The 20,735-nt window shown below is 39.8% G+C and overlaps 1 protein-coding gene across 1 annotated transcript in view; it reads left to right on the top strand.

Annotated features, from left to right (window-relative positions):
• The window catches only part of RPA3 (replication protein A3), a 95,582-nt gene that overhangs the window by 9,389 nt on the left and 65,458 nt on the right, over nucleotides 1–20,735 (top strand). Inside the window, exon 2 of the mRNA XM_053714093.1 lies at nucleotides 6,013–6,087. Within this exon, the coding sequence (XP_053570068.1) occupies nucleotides 6,013–6,087 (75 nt within the window). The remainder of the gene's footprint in view (nucleotides 1–6,012; nucleotides 6,088–20,735) is intronic.

Genomic DNA, 20,735 nt, shown 5'->3' with positions numbered 1-20,735 from the left:
AATTACAGGGCATCTTCATTAGAAGAGATCAGTTAAAGTCCCTGTAAAATAGCACTTTGATTCCAGACCTGGTTTTAAAACATGTAAATTTTATCATCTCTTTAAGAACCTGCCCAGATGTTTTGGAGCCAAATATTTAAACAATTATATTCTATGATGTGTGATACACTTTTTTTTTTTTTTAATTATGACCCCCAGGCAATATGCATGTGTCTCTAATTATGTCATCTTTTTGCTAAACATAAGCCCATGGACCATATGCATGCCCTATCCACCACTATATAGCAGCTGCAGGCTCAGACTTCAGAGACCATAGTGATTGAAAATGTGATGTTAAAATGCAATGATGTCACTAATACAGCTCAGCGAATAGTTATCTAAACAGAACACCAAATCTGGCTATTACTTTAAAAAAAAAAAATCAGTCTGGCAAATAAGGTACCAATGTGTAGATAATATTGCTGTAAACACAGTATAACCCGTCTTGCAAGAGATATTTCTACTTTCTGTTAGAACTATTTTGTTAAGTTATATGGGCTGGCATGGTAAATTGCCTTTGCCTAGCTGTCTGCTATGCAGTTTTAGATGCTCCATCCTGGAGGAAGGATTAAAGGGATCTGAAACGCAACATTTTTATTTCATGATTCAGAGAATAACATTTTAAATAACTTTCCAATTTACTTTTTATTAAATTTGCTTCATTTTCTTAACTTTTTTTTTTTCTTTTCAACAAAGGAACCAAGTGAATGAAACAAATTAAATACAAGTATATTGGAAAGTAGTTTAAAATTAAAATTGCATGCTATATCTGAATTATGAAAGTTTAATTTTGACTGTTAATCTAGATCAGACATCCTCAAACTTGAGAGGTTTTGGAACTACATTTCCCATGATGCTCAACCAGCTGATATGCTGGCTGGGCATCAAGGGAAATGTAGTTCCAAAACATCTGGAGGGCCAAGTTTGAGGATGTTTGATCTAGGTATTAACTGGTAGGATGGATAAAGTTGATGTTGACCTGAGAGAGAACAGGTAGGTGTTACAGTAATGGAGCCTCCCTGTAACATCACAGAGGTGGCCGAATTAACAGGGCTGCAGTTTTCCTTTTTAATACATGTACTTGCTTTAACCCCTTTGCTACTTGAAATTCTAGAAAGAAACATGCCCATAGTACCAGAGGATTTTTAGTGTTTTTACGATCACTCCATTTAAAAAGAGCCTTTTTTATTTACCTATGACAAATATATATATATATATATATATATATATCTCACACGAGATGTTTTTGAACATCTACTTATAGAGGATCCATTCATACCCACTTTCAGGGTCGTACCCAAAATTCACAAAACCCTTTGCAACCCTCCAGGCAGGCCAATTGTGCATGGGGTCTTTATGTGAAAGACTAGGAGCCTGGTTGGATTCTATTCTCCAACCTATTGCGGTATCTCTCCCAGGATACATAAGAGACAGCACGCATTTATTACAACAATTGGAGCAGGTTGTATGGCTCACTGATTATCAGTGGCTAACTATAGATGTGACAGCACTCTACTCAAGTATACCCCATGATAAGGGACTTGAAGCCATGAAATACATGATCGCGAGATATACATCCTACTCCAAGGAATACATAGATTTTTTTAGTCTCCATCACCGTTTCTTGCTGACACACAACTACTTAGTCTTCGAGGGAACCTACTACCTACAAAAATGTGGCACAGCCATGGGGGCAAAATTTGACCCCGCATATGCAAATCTGTATATGGGCTGGTTCGAACTTAACAACATATTTGCTGATGGTTTTCCTTACAAAGACGGAGTAGTTGTGTATGGTCGCTACATAGATGACCTGTTGGTCATCTGGAATAGGGGTTGCCAACAAAGTGCCAATTCTTTTTTAGATTAGCTTAACAATAATGATCTGAATCTAGATTTTACTCACGATACAGCCAATGAAACTATCCCTTACTTAGACCTCAAACTTTCAGTAGATTGCAATGGCAACATTGTTTCTTCCATCTACAGAAAATCTTTGGCACAAAATTCTATACTTAGAGCTGACTCTTGCCATGTTGGCCACATAACCAGGGGCATACCTAAAGGCCAATTTATTAGAGCCCGTAGGAATTGCACAACTCTTAGTGAGTATACTACACAAGCTAACCTCATAGCCTCAAGATTACAAGAAAGAGTATACAAAAAAAGTCATTTAACAGAAATTGCTAATGAGGTCAGCAAAATGGATAGGAATAAACTATTAGCAGGTTTTTATAAACGTAGAAATGCAAATAATCAAGAACTGCTTTCAGCTAATAATATAGTCTTCTCTACTGCATATAGCAAACAGTATCACAAGATTTGTGATTTAGTTTTGAAATATTTACCCATCCTGCAGATTAACCAACTAAAGCAAATCTCTAAAAAACAGATTTGATGTGTAGCTAAGAAAGCCCCTACTATAGGAGTAAAGGTGAAAAAACATTTTTTTAATAAACCAAGTAAGCCTTCACTTTGGCTCACTATTTCCAATGGCTTTTTCAAATGTGGTCACATCTGTAAATGTTGTAATTATACAAACAAAACAGATAATTTCAACTCGTCCCAAACAGGCCTTACTTATCGCATTAAACACCGGATAGACTGCACCAGTGTCTTTGTCATCTACTTAGTTACATTCTTACAATGTTCCTTTCAATATGTAGGGCTCACCTCTCGGTTCCTAAAGGACTGTATTAGGGAACATTTCTTATCTTTAGAAGAAGACATACAAGATTTCCGTCAAACATCTTCATTGTTTGTTGTTTATTCTGGTAAACGGAGAGGTCAAAAGGCTACGGCTACCTCTTTCCTTTTGGCTGAAAAGCATCATCCGTTTGGCTTATGAGACTGCTGGCCAGCAGCCTCCTGAAAGAATTACTGCTCATTCTACTAGAGCAGTGGCTTCCACATGGGCTTTTAAAAATGAGGCTTCTGTTGAACAGATTTGTAAGGCGGCGACTTGGTCTTCGCTTCATACTTTATCCAGATTTTACAAATTCGATACTTTTGCTTCTTCGGAGGCTATTTTTGGGAGAAAGGTTATACAAGCAGTGGTGCCTTCCGTTTAAGGTACCTGTCTTGTCCCTTCCTTCATCCGTGTCCTAAAGCTTTGTTATTTGGTATCCCACAAGTATGGATGAATCTGTGGACTCGATACAAGAGAAAACATAATTTATGCTTACCTGATAAATTTATTTCTCTTGTGATGTATCGAGTCCACGGCCCGCCCTGTTTATTTAAGACAGGCAGTATATTTTTATTTAAAAAACTTCAGTCACCACTGCACCCTATAGTTTCTCCTTTTTTCTTCCTAGCCTTCGGTCGAATGACTGGGGGGTGGAGCTAAGGGAGGAGCTATATAGACATCTCTTCTGTGGGTGCTCTCTTTGCCACTTCCTGTAAGGAAGGAGAATATCCCACAAGTATGGATGAATCCGTGGACTCGATACATCACAAGAGAAATAAATTTATCAGGTAAGCATAAATTATGTTTTTCTTTGTTGTTCAGCATTCTTTGCTCCAGCTTTTTTTAGTCTTTACTTGTTAACATGCATCAATTTACATATGTGTTTATTCTTTTGCATGTTATGTCTTTCAACTAATGCCTATTATATAGCACGTCACATTAGACATCACTCACCTATCGCTTTTTTTAAACTCTTATAATTGGTTGTTGCAATGTTTATTAACATACCTGTTGAACACACCTGATGATCTCTGATGAAGCGCATTGAGCATGTGCGAAATGTGTCCGATCAGCACCACCTAACCTTGTACACAATTCTGTGTCTCACTTTTCAAGCCTGAATAAACCTACTTGGTTGATCGTTCCTGATGGTCCTCGTTTGTTTGTTGTTCTCGTGTGTGTGTATATATATATATATATATATATATATATATATATATATATATATATATATATATATATATATATATATATATATATATATATATATATATATATATATCTCAAAACAAAAAAAACTTTCACTCTCTGGTCTTTCTCAAAACAAATCTTTTACTGGGAAAAGTGACGTTTCGGGGACAAAGTATCCCCTTTTTTTTTTTTTGTTTTGCGGTATGTATGTATCCAATCTACAGCTCAACCCTCAAATAGCCAACCGCCTGGTTGCAAAGATACAAATAGTATAGTCCACTAAACAAATGCACTCACAGGACTTTTTTCAACACATCAAAAGATTTAATGTAACGTTTTCGAGGAAAACTTCCCCTTCATCACCGTGACAAACTTGTGATTAATACACACTTATATTGTGAAAATACAACAAAACAGATCATTACAAACCTGTGTATCACTTAGTGGCGCCAAATTACCGTGTTGGAACGCAAGCTCTGTGTTCCAGTGCAGTCTTAACTGGAAGTTGGCAAACATCACATTATTTTCCGGTGTGCAAATATCTTAAAAAAAAAAAAAAAAAAATTGACAAATTAAGATATGTAAATCTCATGTTTCAAACATAACATATATATCGGGCTTTACCCTGCTTATTGTGAATACAATTTTGAATCAATACGTGCATATCTAAGTGAATGAATATCTAAATGTCCCTGCTTGTTAAAGCGCTTACCTTGCACGTGACATCACTGTGTCCTCCCATCCTGGTTTTTCTAATGTAATTGTGTAATAAATAAGTTACATACTGATACCTATATGAAGACCTAGGCAATCCCCATCGACTACTATGCTGGAATGCTAGCAATGCCAACCGGAAGTTGTTACGACATCGTCCAGTATGTGTCTACAAAATTAAAAATAAACATAGATACATGAATCTCACCTTACAGGATTTCAAACAGACACCGTGTGTATGTGGTTCCTCTCTACCTATGAGGCTTAGGGAATATGGGCATGTATAATTTAAATAGATAGCTCCATTATTTGAGACATCCCCTCTTCTTTTTTTTTTTTCTTTTTTTTTTTTTTTTTTTTTCTTTCTTTTGTTGTTTGTGTGGGCTTCATATGTCCCCATATCCTGGTGCTAATTTAGGTTATAATCTTATTGGATAACAAAAGGTACATACACTAATTACACTGCTATCCAGACAAAAACTCATTCTCAGCATAAAGGGGAGAGGTTGAATCGGTCTGTGTAGTAAACAGACTGTAGCCATGGAAACGGGACAGTTGTATCCATTGCTGAATGTAACAAAGCTGTAGTAACTTAATGGGTCTATGTCTATCCTTTTAGCCCAATGTAAACAACAGACTCCAAAAGGCATTGAACTATAGAAAAATTAAGAAAAAAATAGTAAAACAATAAGAACATAAGAGAAGAAATATACAGATTGCTAAAAACATATAGGTAATTATGTTGCATTAGTTGTGACCCTGCCTTGGTACCGCCTAGTAATTTAGAGCCAGATACCGGGGAGTAGGACCATACCCTAATCTCGCAAACATTTTTATGTCCCGATTTGAGAACGAGTACCTCTGGTGCAAGGACCACTCCTCAATTATCTTCTATGGAAGATATATCAATGACGTCTTTCTGGTGTGGCGCAGGGGTCAGCAAAAGTTACAAGAGTGGTTTGAGACATTAAACAGTACAGATACTACAGTTAGGTTTAAAATATCTTCAAGTATTAAAGAAATTCATTTTTTGGATCTCTATTTTCAATTATGATCAAACACTGGGTACGACACTATATAGCAAGCCCACAGATAGAAATTCAATACTCAGGGCAGACAGCTGTCATCCTCCACCACTCCTCAGAGGAATAGTGAAATCACAGATGATTAGAACAATGAGAAGCCATTAAAAATGTACCATATGAAATATTTGTTTTATTCTGCCTTTGCATGATGTAGTTATTTGACTAAATTACAGCTGACTGGTGTTTGGTCCTATATAATTAAACATGCCTCGTTCAGCCCAGTGGAAAAATATTGGAAAAGTAAGGTATGTGACTGAATATTTTATTAATTTCCATATTAATTTTTCTTTACAGGTTAACCCAACTGGGACATCCTTTGTACTGTCTGATGGAGCTGGCAAAAATGCAACAGTTGAACTTGCTGAACCGGTATGAATTAGGCAGTTATGAACTTATATAATGTCAGATATTGTGTGTCTGTCTTTAATTTTTGGTCTGCAGAAAACCACCTGTCATGGTAATAAAACTATAGCACCTTCCCAGTACTATGTGACACTTAAGCTTTCTGCAGGGTTTGCCAAAAGCATATCAATCTTTTTGGCCAGGCAAGGATTTTTGTGTAAAAATTTGTAGAATAACCCCCAAAAGCTCCCTTAATACTGTTCAAGATGAAACAAAAAAATCTTAAAAAGGAAAAAGTTAAAGGGACAGTAAATTCAAAATTAAACTTTAATGATTCAGATAGGGCATGCAATTTTAAACAACTTTCCAATTTACTTTTCTTCTGTTATGTGTGATCAGTCCACGGGTCATCATTACTTCTGGGATATAACTCCTCCCCAACAGGAAATGCAAGAGGATTCACCCAGCAGAGCTGCATATAGCTCCTCCCCTCCACGTCAGTCCCAGTCATTCTCTTGCACCCAACGACTAGATAGGATGTGTGAGAGGACTATGGTGATTATACTTAGTTTTTATGACTTCAATCAAAAGTTTGTTATTTTAAAATAGCACCGGAGCGTGTTATTACTTCTCTGGCAGAGTTTGAGGAAGAATCTGTCAGAGTTTTTTACTATGATTTTAACCGGAGTAGTTAAGATCATATTGCTGTTCTCGGCCATCTGAGGGAGGTAAAGGCTTCAGATCAGGGGACAGCGGGCAGATGAATCTGCATTGAGGTATGTAGCAGTTTTTATTTTCTGAATGGAATTGATGAGAAAATCCTGCCATACCGTTAAAATGACATGTATGTATACACTTCAGTATTCTGGGGATGGTATTTCACCGGAACTACTCTGTTAAAGGTCACTAATCCTTTTTAATAACTATTTATCATGTTAAACGTTTTTGCTGGAATGTAGAATCGTTTACATTGCTGAGGTACTGTGCGAATAAATATTTGGGCATTATTTTCCACTTGGCAGTTTTTTTTTTTTTTTGCTTTAATTGTGACAGTTTCGTTTCTCTTCACTGCTGTGTGGGAGAGGGAGGGGCCGTTTTTGGCGCTCTTTGCTACGCATCAAAAAATACCAGTCAGTTACTTTTATATTTCCTGCATGATCCGGTTCATCTCTGATAGATCTCAGGGGTCTTCAAACTTCTTTGAAGGGAGGTAAATTCTCTCAGCAGAGCTGTGAGAATTCTTATAGTGACTGTGAATAAAAACGTTGCTTTGTATTTTTTATGTCAAATTTAATTATTGTTATTTTACTAATGGGAACAAACCTTTGCTAAAAGTTTTGTTGTTTTAAAGTTTGATGCTATAACTGTTTTTCAGTTCATTATTTCAACTGTCATTTAATCGTTAGTACCTCTTTGAGGCACAGTACGTTTTTTGCTAAAAAAGATTATAACCAAGTTGTAAGTTTTTTGCTAGTGTGTTAAACATGTCTGACTCAGAGGAAGATATCTGTGTCATTTGTTCCAATGCCAAGGTGGAGCCCAATAGAAATTTATGTACTAACTGTATTGATGCTACTTTAAATAAAAGTCAATCTGTACAATGTGAACAAATTTCACCAAACAGCGAGGGGAGAGTTATGCCGACTAACTCGCCTCACGCGGCAGTACCTGCATCTCCCGCCCGGGAGGTGCGTGATATTTTGGCGCCTAGTACATCTGGGCGGCCATTACAGATAACATTACAAGATATGGCTACTGTTATGACTGAAGTTTTGTCTAAATTACCAGAACTAAGAGGCAAGCGTGATCACTCTGGGGTGAGAACAGAGTGCGCTGACAATGCTAGGGCCATGTCTGATACTGCGTCACAGCTCGCAGAGCATGAGGACGGAGAGCTTCATTCTGTGGGTGACGGTTCTGATCCAAACAGATTGGACTCAGATATTTCAAATTTTAAATTTAAATTGGAGAACCTCCGTGTATTACTAGGGGAGGTCTTAGCAGCTCTCAACGATTGTAACACCGTTGCAATACCAGAGAAACTGTGTAGGTTGGATAAATACTTTGCGGTACCGGCGAGTACTGACGTTTTTCCTATACCTAAGAGACTAACTGAAATTGTTACTAAGGAGTGGGATAGACCCGGTGTGCCGTTCTCACCCCCTCCAATATTTAGAAAGATGTTTCCAATAGACGCCACCACTCGGGACTTATGGCAAACGGTCCCCAAGGTGGAGGGAGCAGTTTCTACTTTAGCTAAGCGTACCACTATCCCGGTGGAGGATAGCTGTGCTTTCTCAGATCCAATGGATAAAAAATTAGAGGGTTACCTTAAGAAAATGTTTGTTCAACAAGGTTTTATATTACAACCCCTTGCATGTATCGCGCCGATTACGGCTGCGGCAGCATTTTGGATTGAGTCGCTTGAAGAGAACCTTAGTTCATCTACGCTAGACGACATTACGGACAGGCTTAGAGTCCTTAAACTAGCTAATTCCTTCATTTCGGAGGCCGTAGTACATTTAACCAAACTTACGGCTAAGAACTCAGGATTCGCCATACAGGCACGTAGGGCGCTGTGGCTAAAATCCTGGTCAGCGGATGTTACTTCTAAGTCCAAATTACTTAATATACCTTTCAAGGGGCAGTCTTTATTTGGGCCCGGTTTGAAAGAGATTATCGCTGACATTACAGGAGGTAAGGGCCACGCCCTACCTCAAGACAAAGCCAAAGCTAAGGCTAGACAGTCTAATTTTCGTCCCTTTCGGAACTTCAAAACAGGAGCAGCATCAACCTCCACTGCACCAAAACAGGAAGGAGCTGTTGCTCGTTACAGGCAAGGCTGGAAGCCTAACCAGTCCTGGAACAAGAGCAAGCAGGCCAGGAAACCTGCTGCTGCCCCAAAGACAGCATGAACCGAGAGCCCCCGATCCGGGACCGGATCTAGTGGGGGGCAGACTCTCTCTCTTCGCCCAGGCCTGGGCAAGAGATGTTCAGGATCCCTGGGCACTAGAGATCATATCTCAGGGATACCTTCTAGACTTCAAATTATCTCCCCCAAGAGGGAGATTTCATCTGTCAAGGTTGTCAACAAACCAGATAAAGAAAGAAGCGTTTCTACGCTGCGTACAAGATCTGTTAATAATGGGAGTGATCCATCCGGTTCCGCGGTCGGAACAAGGACAAGGGTTCTACTCAAACCTGTTTGTGGTTCCCAAAAAAGAGGGAACTTTCAGGCCAATCTTAGATTTAAAGATTCTAAACAAATTCCTAAGAGTTCCATCGTTCAAAATGGAAACTATTCGGACAATCTTACCCATGATCCAAGAGGGTCAGTACATGACCACAGTGGATTTAAAGGATGCTTACCTTCACATACCGATCCACAAAGATCATCACCGGTATCTAAGGTTTGCCTTCTTAGACAGGCACTACCAGTTTGTAGCTCTTCCATTCGGATTGGCTACGGCTCCAAGAATCTTCACAAAGGTTCTGGGTGCCCTTCTGGCGGTACTAAGACCGCGAGGGATTTCGGTAGCTCCATACCTAGACGACATTCTAATACAAGCTTCAAGCTTTCAAACTGCCAAGTCTCATACAGAGTTAGTTCTGGCATTTCTAAGGTCGCATGGATGGAAAGTGAACGAAAAGAAGAGTTCTCTTTTTCCTCTCACAAGAGTTCCATTCTTGGGGACTCTTATAGATTCTGTAGAAATGAAGATTTACCTGACAGAGGACAGGTTAACAAAGCTTCAAAATACATGCCGTGTCCTTCATTCCATTCAACACCCGTCAGTAGCTCAATGCATGGAGGTGATCGGCTTAATGGTAGCGGCAATGGACATAGTACCTTTTGCACGCCTACACCTCAGACCTCTGCAATTATGCATGCTAAGTCAGTGGAATGGGGATTACTCAGATTTGTCCCCTACTCTGAATCTGAATCAAGAGACCAGAAATTCTCTTCTATGGTGACTTCATCGGCCACACCTGTCCAGGGGGATGCCATTCAGCAGGCCAGACTGGACAATTGTAACAACAGACGCCAGCCTACTAGGTTGGGGCGCTGTCTGGAATTCTCTGAAGGCTCAGGGACTATGGAATCAGGAGGAGAGTCTCCTTCCAATAAACATTCTGGAATTGAGAGCAGTTCTCAATGCCCTTCTAGCTTGGCCCCAATTAACAACTCGGGGGTTCATCAGGTTTCAGTCGGACAACATCACGACTGTAGCTTACATCAACCATCAGGGAGGGACAAGAAGCTCCCTAGCAATGGTGGAAGTATCAAAGATAATTCGCTGGGCAGAGTCTCACTCTTGCCACCTGTCAGCAATCCACATCCCGGGAGTGGAGAACTGGGAGGCGGATTTCTTGAGTCGCCAGACTTTTCATCCGGGGGAGTGGGAACTTCATCCGGAGGTCTTTGCCCAAATACTTCGACGTTGGGGCAAACCAGAGATAGATCTCATGGCGTCTCGCCAGAACGCCAAACTTCCTCGCTACGGGTCCAGATCCAGGGATCCGGGAGCGGTTCTGATAGATGCTTTGACAGCACCTTGGAACTTCGGGATGGCTTATGTGTTTCCACCCTTTCCGCTGCTTCCTCGATTGATTGCCAAAATCAAACAGGAGAGAGCATCAGTGATTCTAATAGCGCCTGCATGGCCACGCAGGACTTGGTATGCAGATCTAGTGGACATGTCATCCTGTCCGCCTTGGTCTCTACCTCTAAGACAGGACCTTCTGATACAGGGTCCATTCAAACATCAAAATCTAACTTCTCTGAAGCTGACTGCTTGGAAATTGAACGTTTGATTTTATCAAAACGTGGTTTTTCTGAGTCGGTTATTGATACCCTGATACAGGCTAGGAAGCCTGTTACCAGAAAGATTTACCATAAAATATGGCGTAAATACCTATACTGGTGCGAATCCAAACATTACTCCTGGAGTAAGGTTAGGATCTCTAGGATATTGTCTTTTCTACAAGAAGGGTTAGAAAAGGGTTTATCAGCTAGTTCATTAAAGGGACAGATTTCAGCTCTGTCCATCTTGTTACACAGGCGTCTGTCAGAAAATCCAGACGTCCAGGCTTTTTGTCAGGCTTTAGCTAGGATCAAGCCTGTGTTTAAAGCTGTTGCTCCGCCATGGAGTTTAAACTTAGTTCTTAACGTTTTACAGGGTGTTCCATTTGAACCCCTTCATTCCATTGATATAAAATTGTTATCTTGGAAAGTTCTGTTTTTAATGGCTATTTCCTCGGCTCGAAGAGTCTCTGAGTTATCAGCCTTACATTGTGATTCTCCTTATCTGATTTTTCACTCAGACAAGGTAGTTCTGCGTACTAAACCTGGGTTCTTACCTAAGGTGGTCACTAACAGGAATATCAATCAAGAGATTGTTGTTCCATCCTTGTGTCCAAATCCTTCTTCAAAGAAGGAACGTCTTCTACACAATCTGGATGTAGTTCGTGCCCTCAAGTTCTACTTGCAGGCAACTAAAGATTTTCGCCAAACTTCTTCCCTGTTTGTCGTTTATTCTGGACAGAGGAGAGGTCAAAAAGCTTCTGCTACCTCTCTCTCTTTTTGGCTTCGTAGCATAATACGTTTAGCCTATGAGACTGCTGGTCAGCAGCCTCCTGAAAGAATTACAGCTCACTCCACTAGAGCTGTGGCTTCCACTTGGGCCTTTAAGAATGAGGCCTCTGTTGAACAGATTTGCAAGGCTGCAACTTGGTCTTCGCTTCATACTTTTTCCAAATTTTACAAATTTGACACTTTTGCTTCTTCAGAGGCTATTTTTGGGAGAAAGGTTCTTCAGGCAGTGGTTCCTTCTATATAATGAGCCTGCCTATCCCTCCCGTCATCCGTGTACTTTTGCTTTGGTATTGGTATCCCAGAAGTAATGATGACCCGTGGACTGATCACACATAACAGAAGAAAACATAATTTATGCTTACCTGATAAATTCCTTTCTTCTGTTGTGTGATCAGTCCACGGCCCGCCCTGTTTTAAGGCAGGTAAATATCTTTTAAATTATACTCCAGTCACCACTTCACCCTTGGTTACTCCTTTCTCGTTGATTCTTGGTCGAATGACTGGGACTGACGTGGAGGGGAGGAGCTATATGCAGCTCTGCTGGGTGAATCCTCTTGCATTTCCTGTTGGGGAGGAGTTATATCCCAGAAGTAATGATGACCCGTGGACTGATCACACAACAGAAGAAAGGAATTTATCAGGTAAGCATAAATTATGTTTTTTCATCAAATTTGCTTTGATCTCTGTATTTGCATTTCAGGCAATTAGTGCTGAATCAAATAACTCCATGGGTGTGAGCGCAATGTTATCTATATGGCACATGAACTAATGCCATCTAGCTGTGAACAACTGTCAAATGCATTCAGATAAGAGGCAGCCTTGAAGGGTTTAGACATTAACATATGAGCCCAACTAGGTTTAGCTTTCAACTAAGAATACCAAGAGAACAAAGATAAGTTGATGATAAAAGTACATTGGAAAGTTGTTTAAAATGGCATTCCCTATCTTAATAGTGAAAGTGTTTTTTAGCACTAATTCAACTTGGTTTCTATTGCAAAGAATGATTTGCCTATCATGATTGTTGATGGAAAACTGATAATCCACCTTTTAAAAGCATGTGACACAAAAGAAGCTTAGAGAGGGAGTAATAAGTCAACAAAAGCTTGCATAAATTGCCTTAAAGTGTTAACCCAAGCATCCCTGGGAGAAAGTGAAACTTTTTTTTTTTTTTTTTAATACAACAAAAGGTTACAAAATAAATATTTAATTGTATATTGCAATAATGTTTTCACTTGCAATAATGAAACATTTTATCTGTTGTTAAAAAGTCAAGTTTAAAGTGAAGGTAATGTTTGACGAATCAGTGCCTGGTTTTTAATAATCCTATTAACAGGGGCACTTTAATTCATCAAACTTTACATTTCACTTGTTTTGTTCAAATACTTACCTTTTAATCCTGACAGTCGCTACAGCGATTTCCCTGGCCGTTGGAAGCCTCTTCATATGTCAGAAATGACGAATCAGGCTTCCTCCAATCATGTCTTCCCCCGGGGGAATAATGGCCTGAGGCAACGCCCTGATTGGAGGAAGCCAGATTCGTCATTTTAGATCTGCGAAGAGGGCTTGCAACGGGCAGAGGAAGCTGCAGCGGCTGTCAGGATTAAAAGGTATTTGAACAAAACAAGTGAAATATAAAGTTTGATGAATTAAAGTGCCCCTGTTTTTAATAGGATTATTTAAAACCGGGCACTGATTTGTCAAACATTACCTTTATTGGTATTTTAACTAAATAGAATAAACGGAGTCTCCACTCTTTATCTCTCTTAGGGCATGGGTGACAGTTAAAAACTAAGTGCTAATTTTGCAACAAAACAAGCAAGTTGTTTGCCGTATGATGGGTTTTTTTATTAACCAAAGGAGCACTGTTTAATATCCCTTTTTAAAGTGTCAAATATTTTGAGTTCTAGGCATATTCTAAAAGGCACAATTGTTAAAATGTTTGTGAAGAAACAAAACTTATATCTTGTAATATTATATATATATATATATATATATATATATATATATATATATATATATATATATATATATATATATATATATATATATATATTTTTTTTTTTTTTTTTTTAATCTTTTATTTATCAGATTTTTTTCCACATACATCAAACAACAAAAAAAAAGAAAATATGAATATTATACACAATATTTGTTGGAGACGCAGCTCCTGTAACATCAAAGACAGCAAAACTACACATAAAATTTTATCCATCTTAGAAGAAAAAAAAAAAAAAACTTTGCTGATGGCACACCCCTCAACATCAGCGACAGGGAGACACTACTCCTACTCCACCTCTTAACCAGAGAACATACCTCAACTGAGGATTATAAACCATAAATCCTGAAGGAAAAAAAAAACAATTTTCTCTCTCTCCCCCCCCTCCCACCACCCCCGCGGCATCCCTACCCGTTACACCCCACCAGGCTGCTCCAGCCAGCTATGCGGAAAGACATTTAGTAATGTCAATTCCGCAAAACTCACTGATGATAGGAAGGGGGAAAGAATCAATTTTTGTAACGAGGTGGGATAAGATAATATAACAGGCGACCACTTCCATAAAAATTTCTGAATTATTTTCTCTGCAGCATCATATAAGTGATATGATTCAAATACTATTTGGTCTTGCAATATTTTAAAAACCACAGCTAACCCACCGCTATTCTTAGCTTTCCAATTTTTCAGTATACAGTGTCTAACTTCCAATATAATTGTATTTAAACTATTTATGGTATTACAATTAATAGCATAATTCGGAGGGCAAAGAAAGATAATATCTATCGCAGATAGAGCTATTGTTACTTTATATAATTTATTAAACCAAAAAATAATTTTCAGCCAGAGTTGTCTAACTTTAGGACATGTCCAAAACATATGAAGCAAATCCGCCCTACCATGTGCACACCGCGGACACCGATTAGCACCAGAAGGATAAAACTTGGATAATTTCCATGGTGAAAGATAGAAATTATTAATCACTTTCATGAGATTCTTTCCAAGATATTGGTACTTTACACTTGGACATGGACTTAAAGCTCTGATTAATTGTTTCATGTTCCACTAATGGAGTTACCAAAGACCAAGTTTTACATAGATTATCCTTAACAGCCTGGCTCTGTTTGTTGAGCATAATATCATACAACAGAGAAATTGACGCATCTCCTGCAATACATTTTTGTATACATAATTTAATATCCTGCCAGACCATTTTAAGGGGAGCACGCCACTTCTGAGCTGCAATAAAGTGTCGGATTTGAAAATAAGCATATAAGCCAGACCTGGGAATCCCATATTTACTAAAAATATCTTCTACTGATAATATTTGGTGGTTTTCATCCAGCATTTGTTTAACAAATTGCAAACCTTTTCCAGCCCATTCTTTAAATATGTTTTGGTATAACCCTGGGAGAAAGCTTGGATTACCTACGATAGGTAGAAATTCAGAACAGGAAAAATCTAGATCCAAAGCTGTACAGAATTTATGCCAAGCCTGTACAACATTTTTAATAGAAATGAGGCAACTAATATTCTGCGGCAACTTCTGTATTGAAGAATGTAAAATAGCCTTTAAGGAAAACGGGGCAATTAAAAAAGTTTCTATCTCCTCGGATGATACCAAGTTGGATCCTGCGAGCCAATCTATCGCTATTTTGACCAGCGCAACTAAATTATTGAACTTGAGATTGGGCAATGCTAATCCCGCTATGTCCACCTTTTGCATTAATTTTCCTAACGCAATTCGGGGCTTTTTATTATTCCAGATAAATTTGGAAAATGACGCATTGATTAATTTCAGATCCTTATTCAAGATATATAAAGGGAGATTCTGCAATGGGTTTAGCAAACGAGGGAAAATAATAGATTTAATTAAATTAACACGCGCTGTCAGACAATGGAAATGCTACCCACAGATGTAGATCAGAATTGATTTTTCGAAAAAGTGGCTCGAAGTTGGCTTTATTATATTAAAGGGACAGTTCACCCCCAAAAAATTTCTCCCATTTAAATTGTTCCCAATGATCTTTTACCTGCTGGATTGTGTTAAATAGTTTACAAGTAGCTCCTTTACCCCTATTTTGGCCTTTGAAATAGCTGATTTAGCTTGTGGTTTCCCAACCTATACTAAAAGTTTTGATACTGGAGTCTCAGCTATTGAATAGCCTAAGTAAACACAGCCAGCAAAAGAATTGATACTCCCAGTGGGGTGCAGGATAGTTAAAGGGACAGTCTAGTATAAATTAAACCTTCATTATTCAGATAGGACTTTTAATTTTAATCAACTTTCCAACTTACTTATATCATCAAATTTTGCTTTTCTTTCATGTAATTAGCAAGAGTCCATGAGCTAGTGACGTATGAGATATACATTCCTACCAGGAGGGGCAAAGTTTCCCAAACCTTAAAATGCCTATAAATACACCCCTCACCACACCCACAATTCAGTTTTACAAACTTTGCCTCCCATGGAGGTGGTGAAGTAAGTTTGTGCTAGATTCTACGTTGATATGCGCTTCGCAGCAGGCTGGAGACCGGTTTTCCTCTCAGAGTGCAGTGAATGTCAGAGGGATGTGAAGAGAGAATTGCCTATTTGAATACAATGGTCTTCCTCTAGGGGATCTATTTCATAGGTTCTCTGTTATCGGTCGTAGAGATTTCTTCTCCTACCTCCCTTTTCAGATCGACAATATACTCTTATATGCCATTACCTCTACTGATTCTCGTTTCAGTACTGGTTTGGCTATCTACTATATGTAGATGAGTGTCCTGGGGTAAGTAAGTCTTATTTTTTTGTGACACTCAAAGCTATGGTTGGGCACTTTATATGTAAAGTTCTAAATATATGTGTTTAAACTTATATTTGCCATGATTCAGGATAATCAGTATTCCTTCATTCAGACTGTCAGTTTCATTATTTGGGATAATGCATATGAATAAATATTTTTCTTCTGTTAAGTGTGATCAGTCCACGGGTCATCATTACTTCTGGGATATTACTCCTCCCCAACAGGAAGTGCAAGAGGATTCACCCAGCAGAGCTGCATATAGCTCCTCCCCTCTACGTCACTCCCAGTCATTCTCTTGCACCCAACGACTAGATAGGATGTGTGAGAGGACTATGGTGATTATACTTAGTTTTTATCTTCAATCAAGAGTTTGTTATTTTAAAATAGCACCGGAGTGTGTTATTATCTCTCTGGCAGAGTTTGAAGAAGAATCTACCAGAGTTTTTGTTATGATTTTAGCCGGAGTAGTTAAGATCATATTGCTGTTTCTCGGCCATCTGAGGAGAGGTAAACTTCAGATCAGGGGACAGCGGGCAGATGAATCTGCATAGAGGTATGTAGCAGTTTTTATTTTCTGATAATGGAATTGATGAGAAAATCCTGCCATACCGATATAATGTCATGTATGTATACTTTACACTTCAGTATTCTGGGGAATGGTACTTCACTAGAATTACACTGTAAGAAATACATAAAGCTGTTTAATAACTAGAGATTATGTTTAACGTTTTTGCTGGAATGTAAAATCGTTTTCATTTACTGAGGTACTGAGTGAATAAATGTTTGGGCACTTTTTTTTTCCCACTTGGCAGTTGCTTAATCTGTTTTCTGACAGTTTCTGTTCTCCCTCACTGCTGTGTGTGAGGGGGAGGGGCCGTTTTTTGGCGCTTTTACTACGCATCAAATATTTCAGTCAGCAACTCATTGTATTCCCTGCATGATCCGGTTCATCTCTACAGAGCTCAGGGGTCTTCAAAACTTATTTTGAGGGAGGTAATTTCTCTCAGCAGAGCTGTGAGAATTGTAGTTTGACTGAGATAAAAAACGTTTATTCTGTCATTTGTTTCCTGCTTTCAGAATTTGTTATCTTTGCTAATGGGATTAAACCTTTGCTAAAGTTGTGTTGTTTACAAGGATTGAGGCTATAACTGTTTCAATTTATTAATTTTCAACTGTCATAGATCTTCTGTGCTTCTTAAAGGCACAGTACGTTTTAATATTATTCTAATTGAATTGTATTTCCAAGTTGCAAGTTTATTTGCTAGTGTGTTAAACATGTCTGATTCAGAGGATGATACCTGTGTCATTTGTTGCAATGCCAAAGTGGAGCCCAATAGAAATTTATGTACTAACTGTATTGATGCTACTTTAAATAAAAGTCAATCTGTACAAATTGAACAAATTTCACCAAACAACGAGGGGAGAGTTATGCCGACTAACTCGCCTCACGTGTCAGTACCTACATCTCCCGCTCAGAGGGAGGTGCGTGATATTGTAGCGCCGAGTACATCTGGGCGGCCATTACAAATCACATTACAGGATATGGCTACTGTTATGACTGAGGTTTTGGCTAAATTACCAGAACTAAGAGGTAAGCGTGATCACTCTGGGGTGAGAACAGAGTGCGCTGATAATATTAGGGCCATGTCAGACACTGCGTCACAGGTGGCAGAACATGAGGACGGAGAACTTCATTCTGTGGGTGACGGTTCTGATCCAAACAGACTGGATTCAGATATTTCAAATTTTAAATTTCAACTGGAAAACCTCCGTGTATTACTAGGGGAGGTGTTAGCGGCTCTGAATGATTGTAACACCGTTGCAATACCAGAGAAAATGTGTAGGTTGGATAAATATTTTGCAGTACAGACGAGTACTGAGGTTTTTCCTATACCTAAGAGACTTACTGAAATTGTTACTAAGGAGTGGGATAGACCCGGTGTGCCGTTCTCACCCCCTCCGATATTTAGAAAAATGTTTCCAATAGACGCCACCACAAGGGACTTATGGCAAACCGTCCCTAAGGTGGAGGGAGCAGTTTCTACCTTAGCTAAGCGTACCACTATCCCGGTGGAGGATAGCTGTGCTTTTTCAGATCCGATGGATAAAAAGTTAGAGGGTTACCTTAAGAAAATGTTTGTTCAACAAGGTTTTATATTGCAACCCCTTGCATGCATTGCGCCGATCACGGCTGCAGCGGCATTCTGGATTGAGTCTCTGGAAGAGAACATTGGTTCAGCTACTCTGGACGACATTACGGACAGGCTTAGAGTCCTTAAACTATCTAATTCATTCATTTCGGAGGCCGTAGTACATCTTACTAAACTTACGGCGAAGAATTCAGGATTCGCCATTCAGGCACGCAGGGCGCTGTGGCTAAAATCCTGGTCAGCTGATGTTACTTCTAAGTCTAAATTGCTTAATATACCTTTCAAAGGGCAGACCTTATTCGGGCCCGGGTTGAAAGAGATTATCGCTGACATTACAGGAGGTAAAGGCCATGCCCTGCCTCAGGACAAAGCCAAAGTTAAGGCTAGACAGTCTAATTTTCGTTCCTTTCGTAATTTCAAAGCAGGAGCAGCATCAACTTCCTCTGCACCAAAACAGGAAGGAGCTGTTGCTCGCTACAGACAAGGCTGGAAACCTAACCAGTCCTGGAACAAGGGCAAGCAGGCCAGGAAACCTGCTGCTGCCCCTAAAACAGCATGAATTGAGGGCCCCCGATCCGGGATCGGATCTAGTGGGGGGCAGACTTTCTCTCTTCGCCCAGGCTTGGGCAAGAGATGTCCAGGATCCCTGGGCGCTAGAGATAATATCTCAGGGATACCTTCTGGACTTCAAATACTCTCCTCCAAGAGAGAGATTTCATCTGTCAAGATTGTCAACAATCCAGACAAAGAAAGAGGCGTTTCTACGCTGCGTACAAGAGCTCTTGTTAATGGGAGTAATCCATCCAGTTCCACGATCGGAACAGGGACAGGGGTTTTACTCAAATCTGTTTGTGGTTCCCAAAAAAGAGGGAACTTTCAGACCAATCCTGGACTTAAAGATCCTAAACAAATTCCTAAGAGTTCCATCGTTCAAGATGGAGACTATTCGGACAATTTTACCTATGATCCAAGAGGGTCAATACATGACCACTGTAGATTTAAAAGATGCTTACCTTCACATACCGATTCACAAAGATCATTATCGGTACCTAAGGTTTGCCTTCCTAGACAGGCATTACCAGTTTGTGGCTCTTCCATTCGGATTGGCTACAGCTCCAAGAATCTTCACAAAGGTTCTGGGTGCTCTTCTGGCGGTACTAAGACCGCGGGGAATCTCGGTAGCTCCATACTTAGACGACATTCTGATACAAGCTTCAAGCTTTCAAACTGCCAAGTCTCATACAGAGTTAGTGCTGGCATTTCTAAGGTCACATGGATGGAAGGTGAACGAAAAGAAAAGTTCACTCGTTCCACTCACAAGAGTTCCCTTCCTGGGGACTCTTATAGATTCTGTAGAAATGAAGATTTACCTGACAGAGGACAGGCTAACAAGACTTCAAAGTGCTTGCCGCACCCTACATTCCATTCAACACCTGTCAGTGGCTCAATGCATGGAGGTAATCGGCTTAATGGTAGCGGCAATGGACATAGTACCCTTTGCACGCTTACACCTCAGACCACTGCAACTGTGCATGCTAAGTCAGTGGAATGGGGATTACTCAGACTTATCCCCTTCTCTGGATCAAGAGACCAGAAATTCTCTTCTATGGTGGCTTTCTCGGCCACATCTGTCCAGGGGGATGCCATTCAGCAGACCAGACTGGACAATTGTAACAACAGACGCCAGCCTTCTAGGTTGGGGTGCCGTCTGGAATTCTCTGAAGGCTCAGGGACAATGGAGTCAGGAGGAGAGTCTCCTGCCAATAAACATTCTGGAATTGAGAGCAGTTCTCAATGCCCTCCTGGCTTGGCCCCAGTTGACAACTCGGGGGTTCATCAGGTTTCAGTCGGACAACATCACGACTGTAGCTTACATCAACCATCAGGGAGGGACAAGAAGCTCCCTAGCTATGATGGAAGTATCAAAGATAATTCTCTGGGCAGAGTCTCACTCTTGCCACCTGTCAGCAATCCACATCCCGGGAGTGGAGAACTGGGAGGCGGATTTCTTAAGTTGTCAGACTTTTCATCCGGGGGAGTGGGAACTTCATCCGGAGGTCTTTGCCCAAATACTGCGACGTTGGGGCAAACCAGAGATAGATCTCATGGCGTCTCGACAGAACGCCAAGCTTCCTCGTTACGGATCC

Source organism: Bombina bombina, chromosome 5 (genome assembly GCF_027579735.1).
Source record: "Bombina bombina isolate aBomBom1 chromosome 5, aBomBom1.pri, whole genome shotgun sequence".
Lineage (NCBI taxonomy): Eukaryota > Metazoa > Chordata > Amphibia > Anura > Bombinatoridae > Bombina > Bombina bombina.
This window is presented reverse-complemented; position numbering and strand designations above follow the sequence as displayed.